Source organism: Hoplias malabaricus, chromosome 5 (assembly GCF_029633855.1).
Source record: "Hoplias malabaricus isolate fHopMal1 chromosome 5, fHopMal1.hap1, whole genome shotgun sequence".
NCBI lineage: Eukaryota > Metazoa > Chordata > Actinopteri > Characiformes > Erythrinidae > Hoplias > Hoplias malabaricus.
The window spans coordinates 53,995,142-54,013,082 of NC_089804.1; the positions used below are offsets into that span (position 1 = coordinate 53,995,142).

General features: G+C 45.1%; 1 protein-coding gene across 1 annotated transcript; it reads right to left on the reverse strand.

The window, feature by feature from the left end:
- Nucleotides 1-2,464: 2,464 nt before the first annotated feature.
- On the reverse strand, nucleotides 2,465-4,414 carry rprm3 (reprimo, TP53 dependent G2 arrest mediator homolog 3). The gene is made up of 2 exons (XM_066673379.1): nucleotides 3,977-4,414; nucleotides 2,465-2,628 (listed from the first exon to the last, which is right to left on the reverse strand). The coding sequence occupies exon 1, from the start codon at nucleotides 4,361-4,363 to the stop codon at nucleotides 4,115-4,117; it is 249 nt and encodes an 82-aa protein (XP_066529476.1). The 5' UTR covers nucleotides 4,364-4,414; the 3' UTR covers nucleotides 2,465-2,628; nucleotides 3,977-4,114.
- Between the last annotated feature and the right edge of the window lie 13,527 nt (nucleotides 4,415-17,941).

Here is a 17,941-nt window from a genome sequence, read left to right on the forward strand (position 1 = left end):
ACATTGAAAAGACGACTATTAGACGTATTTTGGACGTCCATTGACGTTATTAATTGGTCCCGAAATAAATTACTTGTATAAAACGCGTTTTGGACGTCCACTGACGTTTTCGATTGGTCACCACTTAACTAACTTATTAAGATGGATTTTGGACGTCCATTGACGTTTAAAATATGTCCTTGACAGACAGACTACTTTTAGACCTATTTTGAACGTCCAGGAACGTTCCTTGTTTACTGGGTGTATGTTCATCTCCCTCTTGTTCTACAATAATTTTAGAATAATTCTGAGAGTAATTTGCTTTATTTGTTTATAATTCTACAACAGAACTAAATAAAAGATTAAACTCTGAATGTTAGATGCCAGTGTGTTAAACGTGTTCGATTTTTAAAAATATAATAAAATATAAGTAGAAGTGATGGCAGTGGATGAGAAAAACTTCACACATCAGTTACTTAAAGAAAATTCCAATGTTGTGAAGTGCAGACTGTATTACAATGAGCTCCTGAGCTGAGAGGGCAGGTTCTCTACTGATGCCCTGCGTCCAGTTATTTTGAGAGCAGTGACGATCAGTTACATTTTTTATGTGTATTGAAAAAGTGCTTATTTTTGTTGTCTGTTATATGATTATTATGGATTTAATCCACTTTAAAACCAAATGTGACAATAAATCATGGGAATAATTTGAGTTTAAAAGTGCCCTCTAGTTCTACCCAGAGTTTATGTAAAGACAAAAACAACAATAATCCACCTCTTATGATGATCATTTAAAAACTTACATACTACACTTTTAGATACTACAGGATAGAATAAAAATTCCAGCTGTTTTGCAATTTGTAAATCCATATAAAATCAAGTAAACTAGTGTCCATTTGTGGCCTGGAAGTTTGGACATCTGTTCCTTTTTAATATGCAGATATTATGCAGAGTTTTGATACTGAAATAATCACATTTTTCACTTGAAAAACGACAAATGTTTTGATGTTAAACCTACAGTAAGAGTCTTAATTTTCTGACCCCTCAAATTTAATAAATTGCAAAAGCTGAAATTTTAGTTCTAGCCTCAAAAACAAAGTCATCCATTTTTAATGAGGACATTTAGCTTCTGAAGAAGAGTTGGACCAATCAGAGGCAGCCAAAAATGATGCTGTGAACATAACAACTAAAACTAAATGTCATTGGGATTTTCTTGTATGTTGTCATTATTTTTGGTTATAAAACCTGCTTGAACTTTAATTTATTGAACATGAATACAATATTATTTGTGATCTCAGTATTGATCAGACAAATTACAACAGATTGTTCAGTTCCAGTTGTGAATGTCCTGTGACTCCAAGTTATTTAACTGTACATTCTTAACCCTGGGTGTACATTTTCCTTCATTCAAGGTGGGAATACACCCTGGAGGGGGCGCCAGTCCTTCACAGGGCGAAAAACACACATTCACTCACACCTACAGACACTTTTGAGTCACCAATCCACCTACCAACACGCAGGACCCCGGAGGACACCCACGCAGACACAGGGAGAACACACCACACTCCTCACAGACAGTCACCCGGAGGAAACCCATGCAGACACAGGGAGAACACACCTCACTCTTCACAGACAGTCACCCGGAGGAAACCCACGCAGACACAGGGAGAACACACCACACTCCTCACAGACAGTCACCTGGAGGAAACCCACGCAGACACAGGGAGAACACACCACACTCCTCACAGACAGTCACCCGGAGGAAACCCACGCAGACACAGGGAGAACACACCACACTCCTCACAGACAGTCACCCAGAGGAAACCCACGCAGACACAGGGAGAACACACCACACTCCTCACAGACAGTCACCCGGAGCGAGACTCGAACCATCAACCTCCAGGTCCCTGGAGCTGTGTGACTGTGACACAACCTGCTGCACAATCGTGCCACCTATTTTACATTTAATAATTGTATTTTGTCAGGAATATGTGTGTTGGACAACTGAAAGCCCTGAACCCAATATTGTAATGATTTCCAAGTAATGCAATTATTTGCACATTTATCAGAAATGATATAAAACCCTACTGACACAACAGTGTAAAATGTTATTACATTTGGTCAATGTGGACATGCTCCTGACAGTCTAATAAAGCATTAGATTATCAGTAAAAATGTGCACATATCACATCCTATTTACAGAGATTACATTACTTTATTAATAACATACACAATAAAGAAAAACGTCCAGTCTAATCTTTTCTGGTGCTATACAGGATCTGAGGTTCTTCGTCATAGAGAAGAAATACTTTACATATTTAAAGAGTGTACCGCAATGAACAAAAGAGGCTGGACCCTTTATCTTCAAATAAGACATGCTCTGCTACAAGATGTTTATTAAACAGCATCACTCTTTCTTTAGCATGCATTACAGTGTGAGTCTTGAATCAGGGATGAATAGAAAGTTCAAAACGTTCGTGCTCCTCCACCTCTTCGTCTTCAGAGCTCAGAGCTGAGACAAGTTCAGAATCATCCGCTGCCATCACGATGATCTCCATCTCTTTGAAGTGTCTTCAGTCGTCCATCGGCAGGTTCATTGCACCCTCAGACTTCATCAAGAGGTTACAGCCAAGAAATGGAGGCTCTCTAAACCTTGATTGATATAAAGATTCCAAGCAGTCATCTTTAATGCAGCTTTAACAAATAGTGAAAGGCAATGGTTCTCTACAGAAACGTGAAAAATCATATAAACATTGGAAAATAAAAAAGGCTTTGGCATGGTTAAATCATTCTTCTCTGTGATGGAAACTCAGCTGTGTGTTATAACGAAAACATCTCTGAGACGAGGACTTTGCAGAAGAAGGATTAACCTTTTTAACTTTTAATGGACGTTACAGAGTCACTCTTCTTCTGGAACTGTTTCACTGTGGTCAGAGTCTGAGTTCAGAGCATAGCTGGTATTAACACACCCTGGACAGGGCATCTTACACACTCACTAATCACTCTCTCTCTCTCTCTCTCACACACACTGGCAATTTTGCTCATCCAATCCATTCAGTGGGAGTCAATGCAAAATATTTATTTTATTTGAAGCCATTTTGTGGCACCTGGTTCAGTCGTCATGGAATTATGAGGTGCCCACCTCAAAGATCTCGGTTATGGTTTTACATGCCACTCTTTTTGCTTTCATTTTGATTCATTTTTACACATCATTTGTGATGACAGCATCCCTGCCCTGCACTAACAGACTACCCAGTAAACATTTAGCCATTGATTCAACGTTGAAATAACGTAATGACTGCCGTCTAATCAACGTTCTCTTAAGGTTGAAAATGAAAGTTGAAAAGACGTCCAAACACAGACATTGAAAAGACGACTATTAGACGTATTTTGGACGTCCATTGACGTTATTAATTGGTCCCGAAATAAATTACTTGTATAAAACGCATTTTGGACGTCCACTGACGTTATCGATTGGTCACCATTTAACTAACTTATTAGGATGGAATTTGGACGTCCGTTGACGTTTAAAATATGTCCTTGACGGACAGACTACTGTTAGACCTATTTTGAACGTCCAGGGACGTTCCTTGTTTACTGGGTAGGGTTCAATGCCCAGCTTGGGCAGGAATACCACATTACATTAAAATCTGTCCTTGGTCAAGACTAGCCCACCGCTCTTTGAGAACCGTAAGTCTCTCCGACTCAATTAAAAAACACCTCATTAACAAAACGGTTAATTGATGCAAAAAGAAGAGGGTTTGTTATTTATTATTTATAATAATAGTGGAACTATTTCTGGAGCAAAAGCTAAAGAGCCATTTTCAAAGGTTCTTTAAAGAGCTCTAGGGGATCTCTATCACACTGAAGAATAATTTAACCTTTAATGTGCCTGACTGTTTCTTTGTGGCACATATAATAATAAGTTTTATAGAAAAAAAAATCTATCTTTTATAGTAAAATCTATTTTCAGCATTTTATTAAAAATCTTCACTCTTACTTGAGCATGCATTACTGGAAGAGTCCTGAGACAGGGATGTAGAGACAGTTCAACAGGTCCATGCTTCTCCTCTTCAGAGGTCAGAGAAGTTCTCTCCATTTTTCTAAAAGGTTCTAGAAGGTCCTGATGATGTGGTTCTCAGGCTGCGATCATGATGATCTCCGCCTCTTTGGAGGCTCTTCTGTCGTCCCCCAGTAGGTTCATCATGCTCTCGGACTTGATCAGCAGGTTACAGCCCAGAAAGAAGACGCCAAAGACGACGGTGAGCGAGAGCACGCAGAGCACGGCGATCTGCACCAGGCGCCCGAGGAACAACTCGCGCTCATCCGCCAGCAGCACCCGCGAGCCCGCCATGACCGGAGCCAGAAGCCCGTGGGACGCGTTCATACCGGAATCTACCGGTATCCCCGTGTGGCCCCCAAGAAATAACCAGCTCCCCAAAGCCCGTGCCTAAACGCGCGTCTCCAACTCCTGACTTGGTCTTTACGCGCGCTCTGTGCGTATGACCCCGAGTCCTAGCCGCTGGGTGTGGTGGGGGTCCTTCTGCTGGGGGCTTCAACTCCTTCTGTTGTTAGGGTAAAGGCTGGAGTGGCTCTAATGATGATGGGAAGACGAGCTCGAGTGGAGCGGGGAGGCTGCAGCCAATCAGAGAGCGAGGACATCTCTGGTCAGAAAGCTGCTGGTAGGCTGGGTTGCCGGGTTCATTGTAAGCCTTGGATTGGAGCAGTTTAAAAACGCCTTGATCCAGGATTTGTCTCAAACTCCACCCCCCAGTTCAACCCACCCGACTGTGGAGCAGCTGTACATGAGCCTAAAATAGCCATGCCCTGTGCCAAGCATCAGCTGGAGGGAAATAACCCCCCCCTACCCTTAAGCACTGGTCTGTGAAAGAGTGGAAACTTAAGTTTAATTAGTCATAAACGACCACAGCAGCTGAAGTGGTTATGTGCAGGATTTAATGTTGGGTGTGGGTTGAGCCCTATAAATCTCTAATGGATTGGCTTAGGATGTGTAACATCTTATTCTGTGTATAATTGCAGTTATTTTATAGATATTCAGAATATAATAATTCATTTCTATCCATCTAGAGAAGGGGTGAGATCTGTAGTGTTGCTGGAGGTGTTGTTTTATTTATTACCGCTAGGTGTCAGTGTTGTGTAACTAATAGCAAGTTGAAATCACTGATTTTCACATTAAAAGAAGAAGTCTGTTTCTACATAAGGAACCAAAACCCATTTGTAATTGAAAATGAGGACGTCATAGTCATTTCCTCTTATTGGCCTAAAGAGTTCAAATGATGCGCCATGATGTGAGCTCCTGCTACATCTAATAAGAGAAATATCTGATCTTATAATGATGTAATTATTACAGCACAGGCATTTGTGGACTTACATAACTTAGCGGTTAGTGTTCTTCTCCAAGCACTCTTTGAAACCCAAGGTTATTAATCTTTGAGGTTTTTGTTGAATACTGTAGTTGAATACTGTAGTGTCGCATTCACAAAGCTCTTGGGATCTAGGGTTGATGGTTCGTGCCCCACTCCGGGTGACTGTCTGTGAGGAATGTGGTGTGTTCTCCCTGTGTCTGCGTGGGTTTCCTCCGGGTGACTGTCTGTGAGGAGTGTGGTGTGTTCTCCCTTTGTCTGCGTGGGTTTCCTCCGGGTGACTGTCTGTGAGGAGTGTGGTGTGTTCTCTCTGTGTCTGCGTGGGTTTCCTCCAGGTGACTGTCTGTGAGGAGTGTGGTGTGTTCTCCCTGTGTCTGCGTGGGTTTCCTCCGGGTGACTGTCTGTGAGGAGTGTGGTGTGTTCTCCCTTTGTCTGCGTGGGTTTCCTCCGGGTGACTGTCTGTGAGGAGTGTGGTGTGTTCTCTCTGTGTCTGCGTGGGTTTCCTCCGGGTGACTGTCTGTGAGGAGTGTGGTGTGTTCTCCCTGTGTTTGTGTGGGTTTCCTCCGGGTGACTGTCTGTGAGGAATTGGTGTGTTCTCCCTGTGTCTGCGTGGGTTTCCTCCGGATGACTGTCTGTGAGGAGTGTGGTGTGTTCTCCCTGTGTCCATGTGGGTTTCCTCCGGGTGACTGTCTGTGAGGAGTTGGTGTGTTCTCCCTGTGTCCGCGTGAGTTTCCTCCGGGTGACTGTCTGTGAGGAGTTGGTGTGTTCTCCCTGTGTTTGTGTGGGTTTCCTCCGAGTGCTCCGGTTTCCTCCCACAGTCCAAAAACACACGTTGGTAGGTGGACTGGCGACTCAAAAGTGTCTGTAGGTGTGAGTGTGTGAGTAAATGTGTGTGTTGCCTTGTGAAGAACTGGCGCCCCCTCCAGGGTGTATTCCTGCCTTGCACCCAGTGATTCTAGGTAGGCTCAGGACCCACCGCGACAATCAACAAAAATGGATATGCATGTTTTTGTTGGGACAGTGCAGATATGAAATGTTAGACAACTACCCATTTTTGTCTAATTTACTCATTAACTACCATAGACGTATAAGGAATGAGAAATACAGGGGATCTAAGGGGTTCATTTGTGATAAACAAGACTAAATTAAACAGAAGGCCTGTTCTAAACAACTGCCTGTTTATTAATATTTACAACTTATAATTTTACACAATAAGACCCTATTGCACTATTCCCTGTTTTAGCCCAGAGTCAGCTGGGGGCCTGTGTTAGAAGCTTGTTTGGAGGGGACTGCTGCAGGTGAGAGTGCTGGTGTCAGTTACAGTGCCAAGTGGAGTGATAATCCTGCGGGGCGACAAACCTCGCCAACACACACTCTGTCACATCCAAGTGGCATTATTGATTTCATGTGAGGAGCAGCTATTTTTAAACTCAAAGCGAATGTCGGAGGAGTTCCAGTGACAGTTCCCACCCACCCACAGTGCACCATTTATCAGCTTTAAATCACAACCCCAAGAACATAGTGTATGGGACATGATATTATACACCAGAGCTATACTGTGTGTGTGTGTGAGTGTGAGAGAGAGAGACAGAACGTGCGTGCATTCATTTGACTATTTCCACAGTAACAGTAAGATATGGGATCACTACGATTCATGTTTTGAATTGATAGTATAGATGCACCCTAAAGAACCTGTTGTTTTACACACACTTTCATTTGCATACTATATTAACAGCAGGATTTTCTGGCAGGGCTGTGAAATATTGGGTTGCAATTATATAAGTGCAGGAGTTAATTGAGGTACATGTGCATTATTGCATATTCTTCTATTATCATATATTTTTATTATTACACATTGTGTATTTGTCTCAGCACAATTCAGATTCAGAACTCTGATTCTAGTCCTGAACTCTGATGAAACCCTAGCAGCCCAAGTCTTTTCAGAGTTCTCCCCGATCCTGCATTGTCCTCATACAGTCGCTATGCTGTCCATAAATCCTTAATCTCACTTCCAAAGTTAGAAGAGCATGAAGTGATGAGATCGTTCTAGAACAGTGTGAATGTGTAAAAACGTTCTACAGCTGTGCTACTGGAAGGCAATCTTCTAGAACAGCGTACATTTGAGAGGAAAGTCTAGAAAACTGTGGGAATGGAGGAGATTGTTCCATTTAGACTAGTCTAAATAGAAGAGAACATTCTAGAACAGTGGGACTGGAGGGTAATATTTTAGAGCATTCTAGATTATAGTGAATTATACCACCCAGTAAACATTTAGCTGTTGATTCAACGTTGAAATAACGTAATGACTGCCGTCTAATCAACGTTCTCTTAAGGTTGAAAATGAAAGTTGAAAAGACGTCCAAACACAGACATTGAAAAGACGACTATTAGACGTGTTTTGGACGTCCACTGACGTTATCGATTGGTCACCACTTAACTAACTTATTAAGATGGATTTTGGACGTCCATTGACGTTTAAAATATCTCCTTGATGGACAGACTACTTTTAGACCTATTTTGAACGTCCAGGGACGTTGTTTACTGGGCAGTGACTGGAGGAGAACAGTGTGAATGAACCAAGGTTGTCTAGAACAGTGGGGATGGAGAAGAGCACTCTAGAACCGACGTCTACAAATCCAGATTTTATATCAAGGTTCCAGGCCATGATTTTAAAATGTCTAGCTTGGGTGCAGCTATAGCTGCAACAGCTAATGTACTTTAAAGGCCCGGTGGTAGTGTCAAATCAACAGGCGATGGAGCATGGAGCCAAGATCCAGTATTTAAAGACCTCAATTCCAGAATCCTCTCAGTGACCGCCCACTCGTCATTGTTTTGGGGGAACTCTGGGTCAATGTGCTATGACCATTACATTGTGGATGTCCCCTTAACGACACCCTTAACGAGGTCAGTTGACTAGTCAATGCTCCCGTTACATTGTTGGCGACTAGTGATTGATTCCTTCCGCACAACATGTTTTCCAGAATCTACTGTGTATTTTCAAGACCCACATGTTCAGCAAGAGGAGGGTTCACAGGCCTTTAGCGACCCCTCAGTGAGATGAACGTCATCTCCAAATTTTTCAGCCACTGAAGGAAGAATTCTCTGATTCTTGTTGCAGTTCCTCAGCTCAAGGCTCCTTCTGTTGTGTGTTGAGCTAATGTCCGGAGCTGGACTATGTTTCTTTATCATCCACTCTGCTCTCTGTGTGAATGCTGTGATTGTTTGTGTGAGAGTTAAAGGGGAACCACAGTCAGTGATCATAATAGCTGAAGTGCTTTGGTTCATCAGAGGGGAAGAGCTTTCAGTTCTTTAGCAGAAGGACTATGAAATGTCCTTATTGTGTTAGCTCTACCTCTGCTTACACTGGGTTAGCAATGCCCATATTAGGGCATCTGGCTCTGAGCTGGATGCCAGCTTATAAACACATGGTACTATGGTGATATATTTTATAGATATTTATCATGTGAATGTTGAATAATAAACTTTTTTTATGTCCCTTGTAGCAGTGCTGCCGTTCTAGACAGAGATGTCCATTTGTGCACACAAAGTTTGTGTAATATTCATAATAAAGCAAGAACATAAACAGGAAGTTCTGAAGCAGCCTGGTACCGCTATGTTGCTTTGAAATCTGGTAGCTGCTACTTAAAAGGGTGATGATTCTCAAAGACCTGGGAGTGCAGCTTTTAGCGACAAGGCCACACTACACGGTCATAGGATATTCTCTGTGCTATTAGCGAATATGCGATTTGACTAGGTGACATATGACTAGGTAGTTTGTGCCTAAAAACAGATAGTAATTTGGCTTGATGTCTTTGTCATGAGTTGCGATGCCCTGCAGCCAAAGCCATCAAGATGGGGGCGATAAACAGGTATTTGCATACACATCTTACATGTGCGGGACCTGATGACAAGTTGGCAGGACTAATTAGAGTGGTCTTTGATTTCATCTCCACATCACAAGCATGCGCTTCAGGTTTTAGAAATATGAAATTACATAGAGATATGTAAGATATCAAATTAGTGTAAGAATGTAGTGCACAGTATAAAGTGTATAATAGATGATATTAGAATGTAGTGCAGGAACACGTAGGAATGTCACAGGGGAGGTATGTAGAGGGAGGTTTAGAAATACACTTGTCATACATAGTCTGCAGCGCAAGAAACGGTTTCTGTTCACAGGCTGTTAGACTTGTGAACAACTCCATCAGCACACTGCCACTTTCTGCATTCTGAGTGGTTGAACTCTGGCCTACACTCTACACACACCATTACAGAAATATTCTCGCTATATTTACACACTTGCATTGGTTTACTTCTTTTAATTACACTTATCTCTGCTGTCATACTACTGTTTACAATAGCACAGTACATTAATGACCAATACGGCACATGTATATTTACTCCCAGGCTCTTTGTACAATACCACAGCGATGTAACGGTACTAATCTATACACTATGTCCATAATTTCTTTGTGTGTTAGTGGAGTGTAGTGGAGGTTGTGTGTTAGTGGAGTGTAGTGAAGGTTGTGTGTTAGTGGAGTGTAGTGTAGTGGAGGTTGTGTGTTAGTGGAGCGTAGTGGAGCTTGTGTGTTAGTGGAGCGTAGTGGAGGTTGTGTGTTAGTGGAGTGTAGTGGAGGTTGTGTGTTAGTGGAGTGTAGTGTAGTGGAGGTTGTGTGTTAGTGGAGCGTAGTGGAGCTTGTGTGTTAGTGGAGCGTAGTGGAGGTTGTGTGTTAGTGGAGTGTAGTGGAGCTTGTGTGTTAGTGGAGTGTAGTGTAGTGGAGGTTGTGTGTTAGTGGAGTGTAGTGTAGTGGAGGTTGTGTGTTAGTGGAGTGTAGTGGAGGTTGTGTGTTAGTGGAGCGTAGTGGAGGTTGTGTATTAGTGGAGCGTAGTGGAGGTTGTGTGTTAGTGGAGTGTAGTGGAGGTTGTGTGTTAGTGGAGTGTAGTGAAGGTTGTGTGTTAGTGGAGCGTAGTGGAGGTTGTGTGTTAGTGGAGTGTAGTGGAGGTTGTGTGTTAGTGGAGTGTAGTGGAGGTTGTGTGTTAGTGGAGTGTAGTGGAGGTTGTGTGTTAGTGGAGCGTAGTGGAGGTTGTGTGTTAATGGAGCGTAGTGGAGGTTGTGTGTTAGTAGAGCGTAGTGGAGGTTGTGTGTTAGTGGAGCGTAGGGGAGGTTGTGTGTTAGTGGAGCGTAGTGGAGGTTGTGTGTTAGTGGAGTGTAGTGGAGGTTGTGTGTTAGTGGAGTGTAGTGAAGGTTGTGTGTTAGTGGAGCGTAGTGGAGGTTGTGTGTTAGTGGAGTGTAGTGGAGGTTGTGTGTTAGTGGAGTGTAGTGGAGGTTGTGTGTTAGTGGAGTGTAGTGGAGGTTGTGTGTTAGTGGAGCGTAGTGGAGGTTGTGTGTTAATGGAGCGTAGTGGAGGTTGTGTGTTAGTAGAGCGTAGTGGAGGTTGTGTGTTAGTGGAGCATAGGGGAGGTTGTGTGTTAGTGGAGCGTAGTGGAGGTTGTGTGTTAGTGGAGCGTAGAGGAGGGTGTGTGTTAGTGGAGTGTATTGGAGGTTGTGTGTTAGTGGAGTGTAGTGGAGGTTGTGTGTTAGTGGAGCGTAGTGGAGGTTGTGTGTTAGTGGAGCGTAGTGGAGGTTGTGTGTTAGTGGAGTGTAGTGGAGGTTGTGTGTTAGTGGAGTGTAGTGTAGTGGAGGTTGTGTGTTAGTGGAGTGTAGTGGAGGTTGTGTGTTAGTGGAGTGTAGTGGAGGTTGTGTGTTAGTGGAGCGTAGTGGAGGTTGTGTGTTAGTGGAGCGTAGTGGAGGTTGTGTGTTAGTGGAGTGTAGTGGAGGTTGTGTGTTAGTGGAGTGTAGTGAAGGTTGTGTGTTAGTGGAGCGTAGTGGAGGTTGTGTGTTAGTGGAGTGTAGTGGAGGTTGTGTGTTAGTGGAGTGTAGTGGAGGTTGTGTGTTAGTGGAGTGTAGTGGAGGTTGTGTGTTAGTGGAGCGTAGTGGAGGTTGTGTGTTAATGGAGCGTAGTGGAGGTTGTGTGTTAGTAGAGCGTAGTGGAGGTTGTGTTTTAGTGGAGCGTAGGGGAGGTTGTGTGTTAGTGGAGCGTAGTGGAGGTTGTGTGTTAGTGGAGCGTAGTGGAGGGTGTGTGTTAGTGGAGTGTATTGGAGGTTGTGTGTTAGTGGAGTGTAGTGGAGGTTTGGTGTTAGTGGAGCGTAGTGGAGGTTGTGTGTTAGTGGAGCGTAGTGGAGGTTGTGTGTTAGTGGAGTGTAGTGGAGGTTGTGTGTTAGTGGAGTGTAGTGGAGCTTGTGTGTTAGTGGAGTGTAGTGGAGGTTGTGTGTTAGTGGAGTGTAGTGGAGCTTGTGTGTTAGTGGAGTGTAGTGGAGTTTGTGTGTTAGTGGAGTGTAGTGGAGTTTGTGTGTTAGTGGAGTGTAGTGGAGGTTGTGTGTTAGTGGAGTGTAGTGGAGGTTGTGTGTTAGTGGAGCGTAGTGGAGGTTGTGTGTTAGTGGAGCGTAGTGAAGGTTGTGTGTTAGTGAAGCGTAGTGGAGGTTGTGTGTTAGTGGAGTGTAGTGGAGCTTCTGTGTTAGTGGAGCGTAGTGGAGCTTGTGAGTTAGTAGAGCGTAGTGGAGGTTGTGTGTTCGTGGAGTGTAGTGGAGGTTGTGTGTTAGTGGAGTGTAGTGTAGTGGAGCTTGTGTGTTAGTGGAGTGTAGTGGAGGTTGTGTGTTAGTGGAGTGTAGTGTAGTGGAGGTTGTGTGTTAGTGGAGTGTAGTGTAGTGGAGCTTGTGTGTAAGTGGAGTGTAGTGGAGCTTGTGTGTTAGTGGAGTGTAGTGTAGTGGAGGTCGTGTGTTAGTGGAGTGTAGTGTAGTGGAGCTTGTGTGTTAGTGGAGTGTAGTGGAGGTTGTGTGTTAGTGGAGTGTAGTGTAGTGGAGCTTGTGTGTTAGTGGAGTGTAGTGGAGCTTGTGTGTTAGTGGAGTGGAGTGTAGTGGAGCTTCTGTGTTAGTGGAGCGTAGTGGAGCTTGTGTGTTAGTAGAGCGTAGTGGAGGTTGTGTGTTAGTGGAGTGTAGTGGAGGTTGTGTGTTAGTGGAGTGTAGTGGAGGTTGTGTGTCAGTGGAGTGTAGTGGAGGTTGTGTGTTAGTGGAGTGGAGTGTAGTGGAGCTTGTGTGTTAGTGGAGTGTAGTGGAGGTTGTGTGTTAGTGGAGTGTAGTGGAGGTTGTGTGTTAGTGGAGTGGAGTGTAGTGGAGCTTGTGTGTTAGTGTAGTGTAGTGGAGCTTGTGTGTTAGTGGAGTGTAGTGGAGCTTGTGTGTTGTGGAGTGGAGTGTAGTGGAGCTTGTGTGTTAGTAGAGCGTAGTGGAGGTTGTGTGTTAGTGGAGTGTAGTGGAGGTTGTGTGTTATTGGAGTGTAGTGGAGGTTGTGTGTTAGTGGAGTGTAGTGTAGTGGAGCTTGTGTGTTAGTGGAGTGTAGTGGAGCTTGTGTGTTAGTGCAGTGTAGTGGAGGTTGTGTGTTAGTGGAGTGTAGTGTAGTGGAGGTTCTGTGTTAGTGGAGTGTAGTGTAGTGGAGGTTGTGTGTTAGTGGAGTGGAGTGGAGGTTGTGTGTTAGTGGAGCGTAGTGGAGGTTGTGTGTTAATGGAGCGTAGTGGAGGTTGTGTGTTAGTAGAGCGTAGTGGAGGTTGTGTTTTAGTGGAGCGTAGGGGAGGTTGTGTGTTAGTGGAGCGTAGTGGAGGTTGTGTGTTAGTGGAGCGTAGTGGAGGGTGTGTGTTAGTGGAGTGTATTGGAGGTTGTGTGTTAGTGGAGTGTAGTGGAGGTTTGGTGTTAGTGGAGCGTAGTGGAGGTTGTGTGTTAGTGGAGCGTAGTGGAGGTTGTGTGTTAGTGGAGTGTAGTGGAGGTTGTGTGTTAGTGGAGTGTAGTGGAGCTTGTGTGTTAGTGGAGTGTAGTGGAGGTTGTGTGTTAGTGGAGTGTAGTGGAGCTTGTGTGTTAGTGGAGTGTAGTGGAGTTTGTGTGTTAGTGGAGTGTAGTGGAGTTTGTGTGTTAGTGGAGTGTAGTGGAGGTTGTGTGTTAGTGGAGTGTAGTGGAGGTTGTGTGTTAGTGGAGCGTAGTGGAGGTTGTGTGTTAGTGGAGCGTAGTGAAGGTTGTGTGTTAGTGAAGCGTAGTGGAGGTTGTGTGTTAGTGGAGTGTAGTGGAGCTTCTGTGTTAGTGGAGCGTAGTGGAGCTTGTGAGTTAGTAGAGCGTAGTGGAGGTTGTGTGTTCGTGGAGTGTAGTGGAGGTTGTGTGTTAGTGGAGTGTAGTGTAGTGGAGCTTGTGTGTTAGTGGAGTGTAGTGGAGGTTGTGTGTTAGTGGAGTGTAGTGTAGTGGAGGTTGTGTGTTAGTGGAGTGTAGTGTAGTGGAGCTTGTGTGTAAGTGGAGTGTAGTGGAGCTTGTGTGTTAGTGGAGTGTAGTGTAGTGGAGGTCGTGTGTTAGTGGAGTGTAGTGTAGTGGAGCTTGTGTGTTAGTGGAGTGTAGTGGAGGTTGTGTGTTAGTGGAGTGTAGTGTAGTGGAGCTTGTGTGTTAGTGGAGTGTAGTGGAGCTTGTGTGTTAGTGGAGTGGAGTGTAGTGGAGCTTCTGTGTTAGTGGAGCGTAGTGGAGCTTGTGTGTTAGTAGAGCGTAGTGGAGGTTGTGTGTTAGTGGAGTGTAGTGGAGGTTGTGTGTTAGTGGAGTGTAGTGGAGGTTGTGTGTCAGTGGAGTGTAGTGGAGCTTGTGTGTTAGTGGAGTGTAGTGTAGTGGAGGTTGTGTGTTAGTGGAGTGGAGTGTAGTGGAGCTTGTGTGTTAGTGGAGTGTAGTGGAGGTTGTGTGTTAGTGGAGTGTAGTGGAGGTTGTGTGTTAGTGGAGTGTAGTGTAGTGGAGCTTGTGTGTTAGTGGAGTGTAGTGGAGGTTGTGTGTTAGTGTAGTGTAGTGGAGCTTGTGTGTTAGTGGAGTGTAGTGGAGCTTGTGTGTTGTGGAGTGGAGTGTAGTGGAGCTTGTGTGTTAGTAGAGCGTAGTGGAGGTTGTGTGTTAGTGGAGTGTAGTGGAGGTTGTGTGTTATTGGAGTGTAGTGGAGGTTGTGTGTTAGTGGAGTGTAGTGTAGTGGAGCTTGTGTGTTAGTGGAGTGTAGTGGAGCTTGTGTGTTAGTGCAGTGTAGTGGAGGTTGTGTGTTAGTGGAGTGTAGTGTAGTGGAGGTTGTGTGTTAGTGGAGTGTAGTGTAGTGGAGGTTGTGTGTTAGTGGAGTGGAGTGTAGTGGAGGTTGTGTGTTAGTGGAGTGGAGTGTAGTGGAGGTTGTGTGTTAGTGGAGTGTAGTGGAGGTTGTGTGTTAGTGGAGTGTAGTGGAGGTTGTGTGTTAGTGGAGTGTAGTGTAGTGGAGCTTGTGTGTTAGTGGAGTGTAGTGGAGCTTGTGTGTTAGTGGAGCGTAGTGGAGGTTGTATGTTATTGGAGCGTAGTGGAGCTTGTGTGTTAGTGGAGCGTAGTGGAGCTTGTGTGTTAGTGGAGCGTAGTGGAGCTTGTGTGTTAGTGGAGCGTAGTGGAGGTTGTGTGTTAGTGGAGCGTAGTGGAGCTTGTGTGTTAGTGGAGCGTAGTGGAGGTTGTTTGTTAGTGGAGCGTTAGTGAAGCTTGTGTGTTAGTGGAGTGTAGTGGAGCTTGCGTGTTAGTCGAGTGTAGTGGAGCTTGTGTGTTAGTAGAGCGTAGTGGAGCTTGTGTGTTAGTGGAGCGTAGTGGAGGTTGTGTGTTAGTGTAATGTAGTGGAGGTTGTGTGTTAGTGGAGCGTAGTGGAGCTTGTGTGTTAGTGGAGCGTAGTGGAGGTTGTTTGTTAGTGGAGCGTTAGTGAAGCTTGTGTGTTAGTGGAGTGTAGTGGAGCTTGTGTGTTAGTCGAGTGTAGTGGAGGTTGTGTGTTAGTGGAGCGTAGTGGAGCTTGTGTGTTAGTGGAGCGTAGTGGAGGTTGTTTGTTAGTGGAGCGTAGTGGAGGTTGTGTGTTAGTGGAGTGTAGTGTAGTGGAGCTTGTGTGTTAGTGGAGTGTAGTGGAGCTTGTGTGTTAGTGGAGTGTAGTGGAGGTTGTGTGTTAGTGGAGCGTAGTGGAGGTTGTGTGTTAGTGGAGCGTAGTGGAGGTTGTGTGTTAGTGGAGTGTAGTGGAGGTTGTGTGTTAGTGGAGTGTAGTGAAGGTTGTGTGTTAGTGGAGCGTAGTGGAGGTTGTGTGTTAGTGGAGTGTAGTGGAGGTTGTGTGTTAGTGGAGTGTAGTGGAGGTTGTGTGTTAGTGGAGTGTAGTGGAGGTTGTGTGTTAGTGGAGCGTAGTGGAGGTTGTGTGTTAATGGAGCGTAGTGGAGGTTGTGTGTTAGTAGAGCGTAGTGGAGGTTGTGTTTTAGTGGAGCGTAGGGGAGGTTGTGTGTTAGTGGAGCGTAGTGGAGGTTGTGTGTTAGTGGAGCGTAGTGGAGGGTGTGTGTTAGTGGAGTGTATTGGAGGTTGTGTGTTAGTGGAGTGTAGTGGAGGTTTGGTGTTAGTGGAGCGTAGTGGAGGTTGTGTGTTAGTGGAGCGTAGTGGAGGTTGTGTGTTAGTGGAGTGTAGTGGAGGTTGTGTGTTAGTGGAGTGTAGTGGAGCTTGTGTGTTAGTGGAGTGTAGTGGAGGTTGTGTGTTAGTGGAGTGTAGTGGAGCTTGTGTGTTAGTGGAGTGTAGTGGAGTTTGTGTGTTAGTGGAGTGTAGTGGAGTTTGTGTGTTAGTGGAGTGTAGTGGAGGTTGTGTGTTAGTGGAGTGTAGTGGAGGTTGTGTGTTAGTGGAGCGTAGTGGAGGTTGTGTGTTAGTGGAGCGTAGTGAAGGTTGTGTGTTAGTGAAGCGTAGTGGAGGTTGTGTGTTAGTGGAGTGTAGTGGAGCTTCTGTGTTAGTGGAGCGTAGTGGAGCTTGTGAGTTAGTAGAGCGTAGTGGAGGTTGTGTGTTCGTGGAGTGTAGTGGAGGTTGTGTGTTAGTGGAGTGTAGTGTAGTGGAGCTTGTGTGTTAGTGGAGTGTAGTGGAGGTTGTGTGTTAGTGGAGTGTAGTGTAGTGGAGGTTGTGTGTTAGTGGAGTGTAGTGTAGTGGAGCTTGTGTGTAAGTGGAGTGTAGTGGAGCTTGTGTGTTAGTGGAGTGTAGTGTAGTGGAGGTCGTGTGTTAGTGGAGTGTAGTGTAGTGGAGCTTGTGTGTTAGTGGAGTGTAGTGGAGGTTGTGTGTTAGTGGAGTGTAGTGTAGTGGAGCTTGTGTGTTAGTGGAGTGTAGTGGAGCTTGTGTGTTAGTGGAGTGGAGTGTAGTGGAGCTTCTGTGTTAGTGGAGCGTAGTGGAGCTTGTGTGTTAGTAGAGCGTAGTGGAGGTTGTGTGTTAGTGGAGTGTAGTGGAGGTTGTGTGTTAGTGGAGTGTAGTGGAGGTTGTGTGTCAGTGGAGTGTAGTGGAGGTTGTGTGTTAGTGGAGTGGAGTGTAGTGGAGCTTGTGTGTTAGTGGAGTGTAGTGGAGGTTGTGTGTTAGTGGAGTGTAGTGGAGGTTGTGTGTTAGTGGAGTGGAGTGTAGTGGAGCTTGTGTGTTAGTGTAGTGTAGTGGAGCTTGTGTGTTAGTGGAGTGTAGTGGAGCTTGTGTGTTGTGGAGTGGAGTGTAGTGGAGCTTGTGTGTTAGTAGAGCGTAGTGGAGGTTGTGTGTTAGTGGAGTGTAGTGGAGGTTGTGTGTTATTGGAGTGTAGTGGAGGTTGTGTGTTAGTGGAGTGTAGTGTAGTGGAGCTTGTGTGTTAGTGGAGTGTAGTGGAGCTTGTGTGTTAGTGCAGTGTAGTGGAGGTTGTGTGTTAGTGGAGTGTAGTGTAGTGGAGGTTCTGTGTTAGTGGAGTGTAGTGTAGTGGAGGTTGTGTGTTAGTGGAGTGGAGTGGAGGTTGTGTGTTAGTGGAGCGTAGTGGAGGTTGTGTGTTAATGGAGCGTAGTGGAGGTTGTGTGTTAGTAGAGCGTAGTGGAGGTTGTGTTTTAGTGGAGCGTAGGGGAGGTTGTGTGTTAGTGGAGCGTAGTGGAGGTTGTGTGTTAGTGGAGCGTAGTGGAGGGTGTGTGTTAGTGGAGTGTATTGGAGGTTGTGTGTTAGTGGAGTGTAGTGGAGGTTTGGTGTTAGTGGAGCGTAGTGGAGGTTGTGTGTTAGTGGAGCGTAGTGGAGGTTGTGTGTTAGTGGAGTGTAGTGGAGGTTGTGTGTTAGTGGAGTGTAGTGGAGCTTGTGTGTTAGTGGAGTGTAGTGGAGGTTGTGTGTTAGTGGAGTGTAGTGGAGCTTGTGTGTTAGTGGAGTGTAGTGGAGTTTGTGTGTTAGTGGAGTGTAGTGGAGTTTGTGTGTTAGTGGAGTGTAGTGGAGGTTGTGTGTTAGTGGAGTGTAGTGGAGGTTGTGTGTTAGTGGAGCGTAGTGGAGGTTGTGTGTTAGTGGAGCGTAGTGAAGGTTGTGTGTTAGTGAAGCGTAGTGGAGGTTGTGTGTTAGTGGAGTGTAGTGGAGCTTCTGTGTTAGTGGAGCGTAGTGGAGCTTGTGAGTTAGTAGAGCGTAGTGGAGGTTGTGTGTTCGTGGAGTGTAGTGGAGGTTGTGTGTTAGTGGAGTGTAGTGTAGTGGAGCTTGTGTGTTAGTGGAGTGTAGTGGAGGTTGTG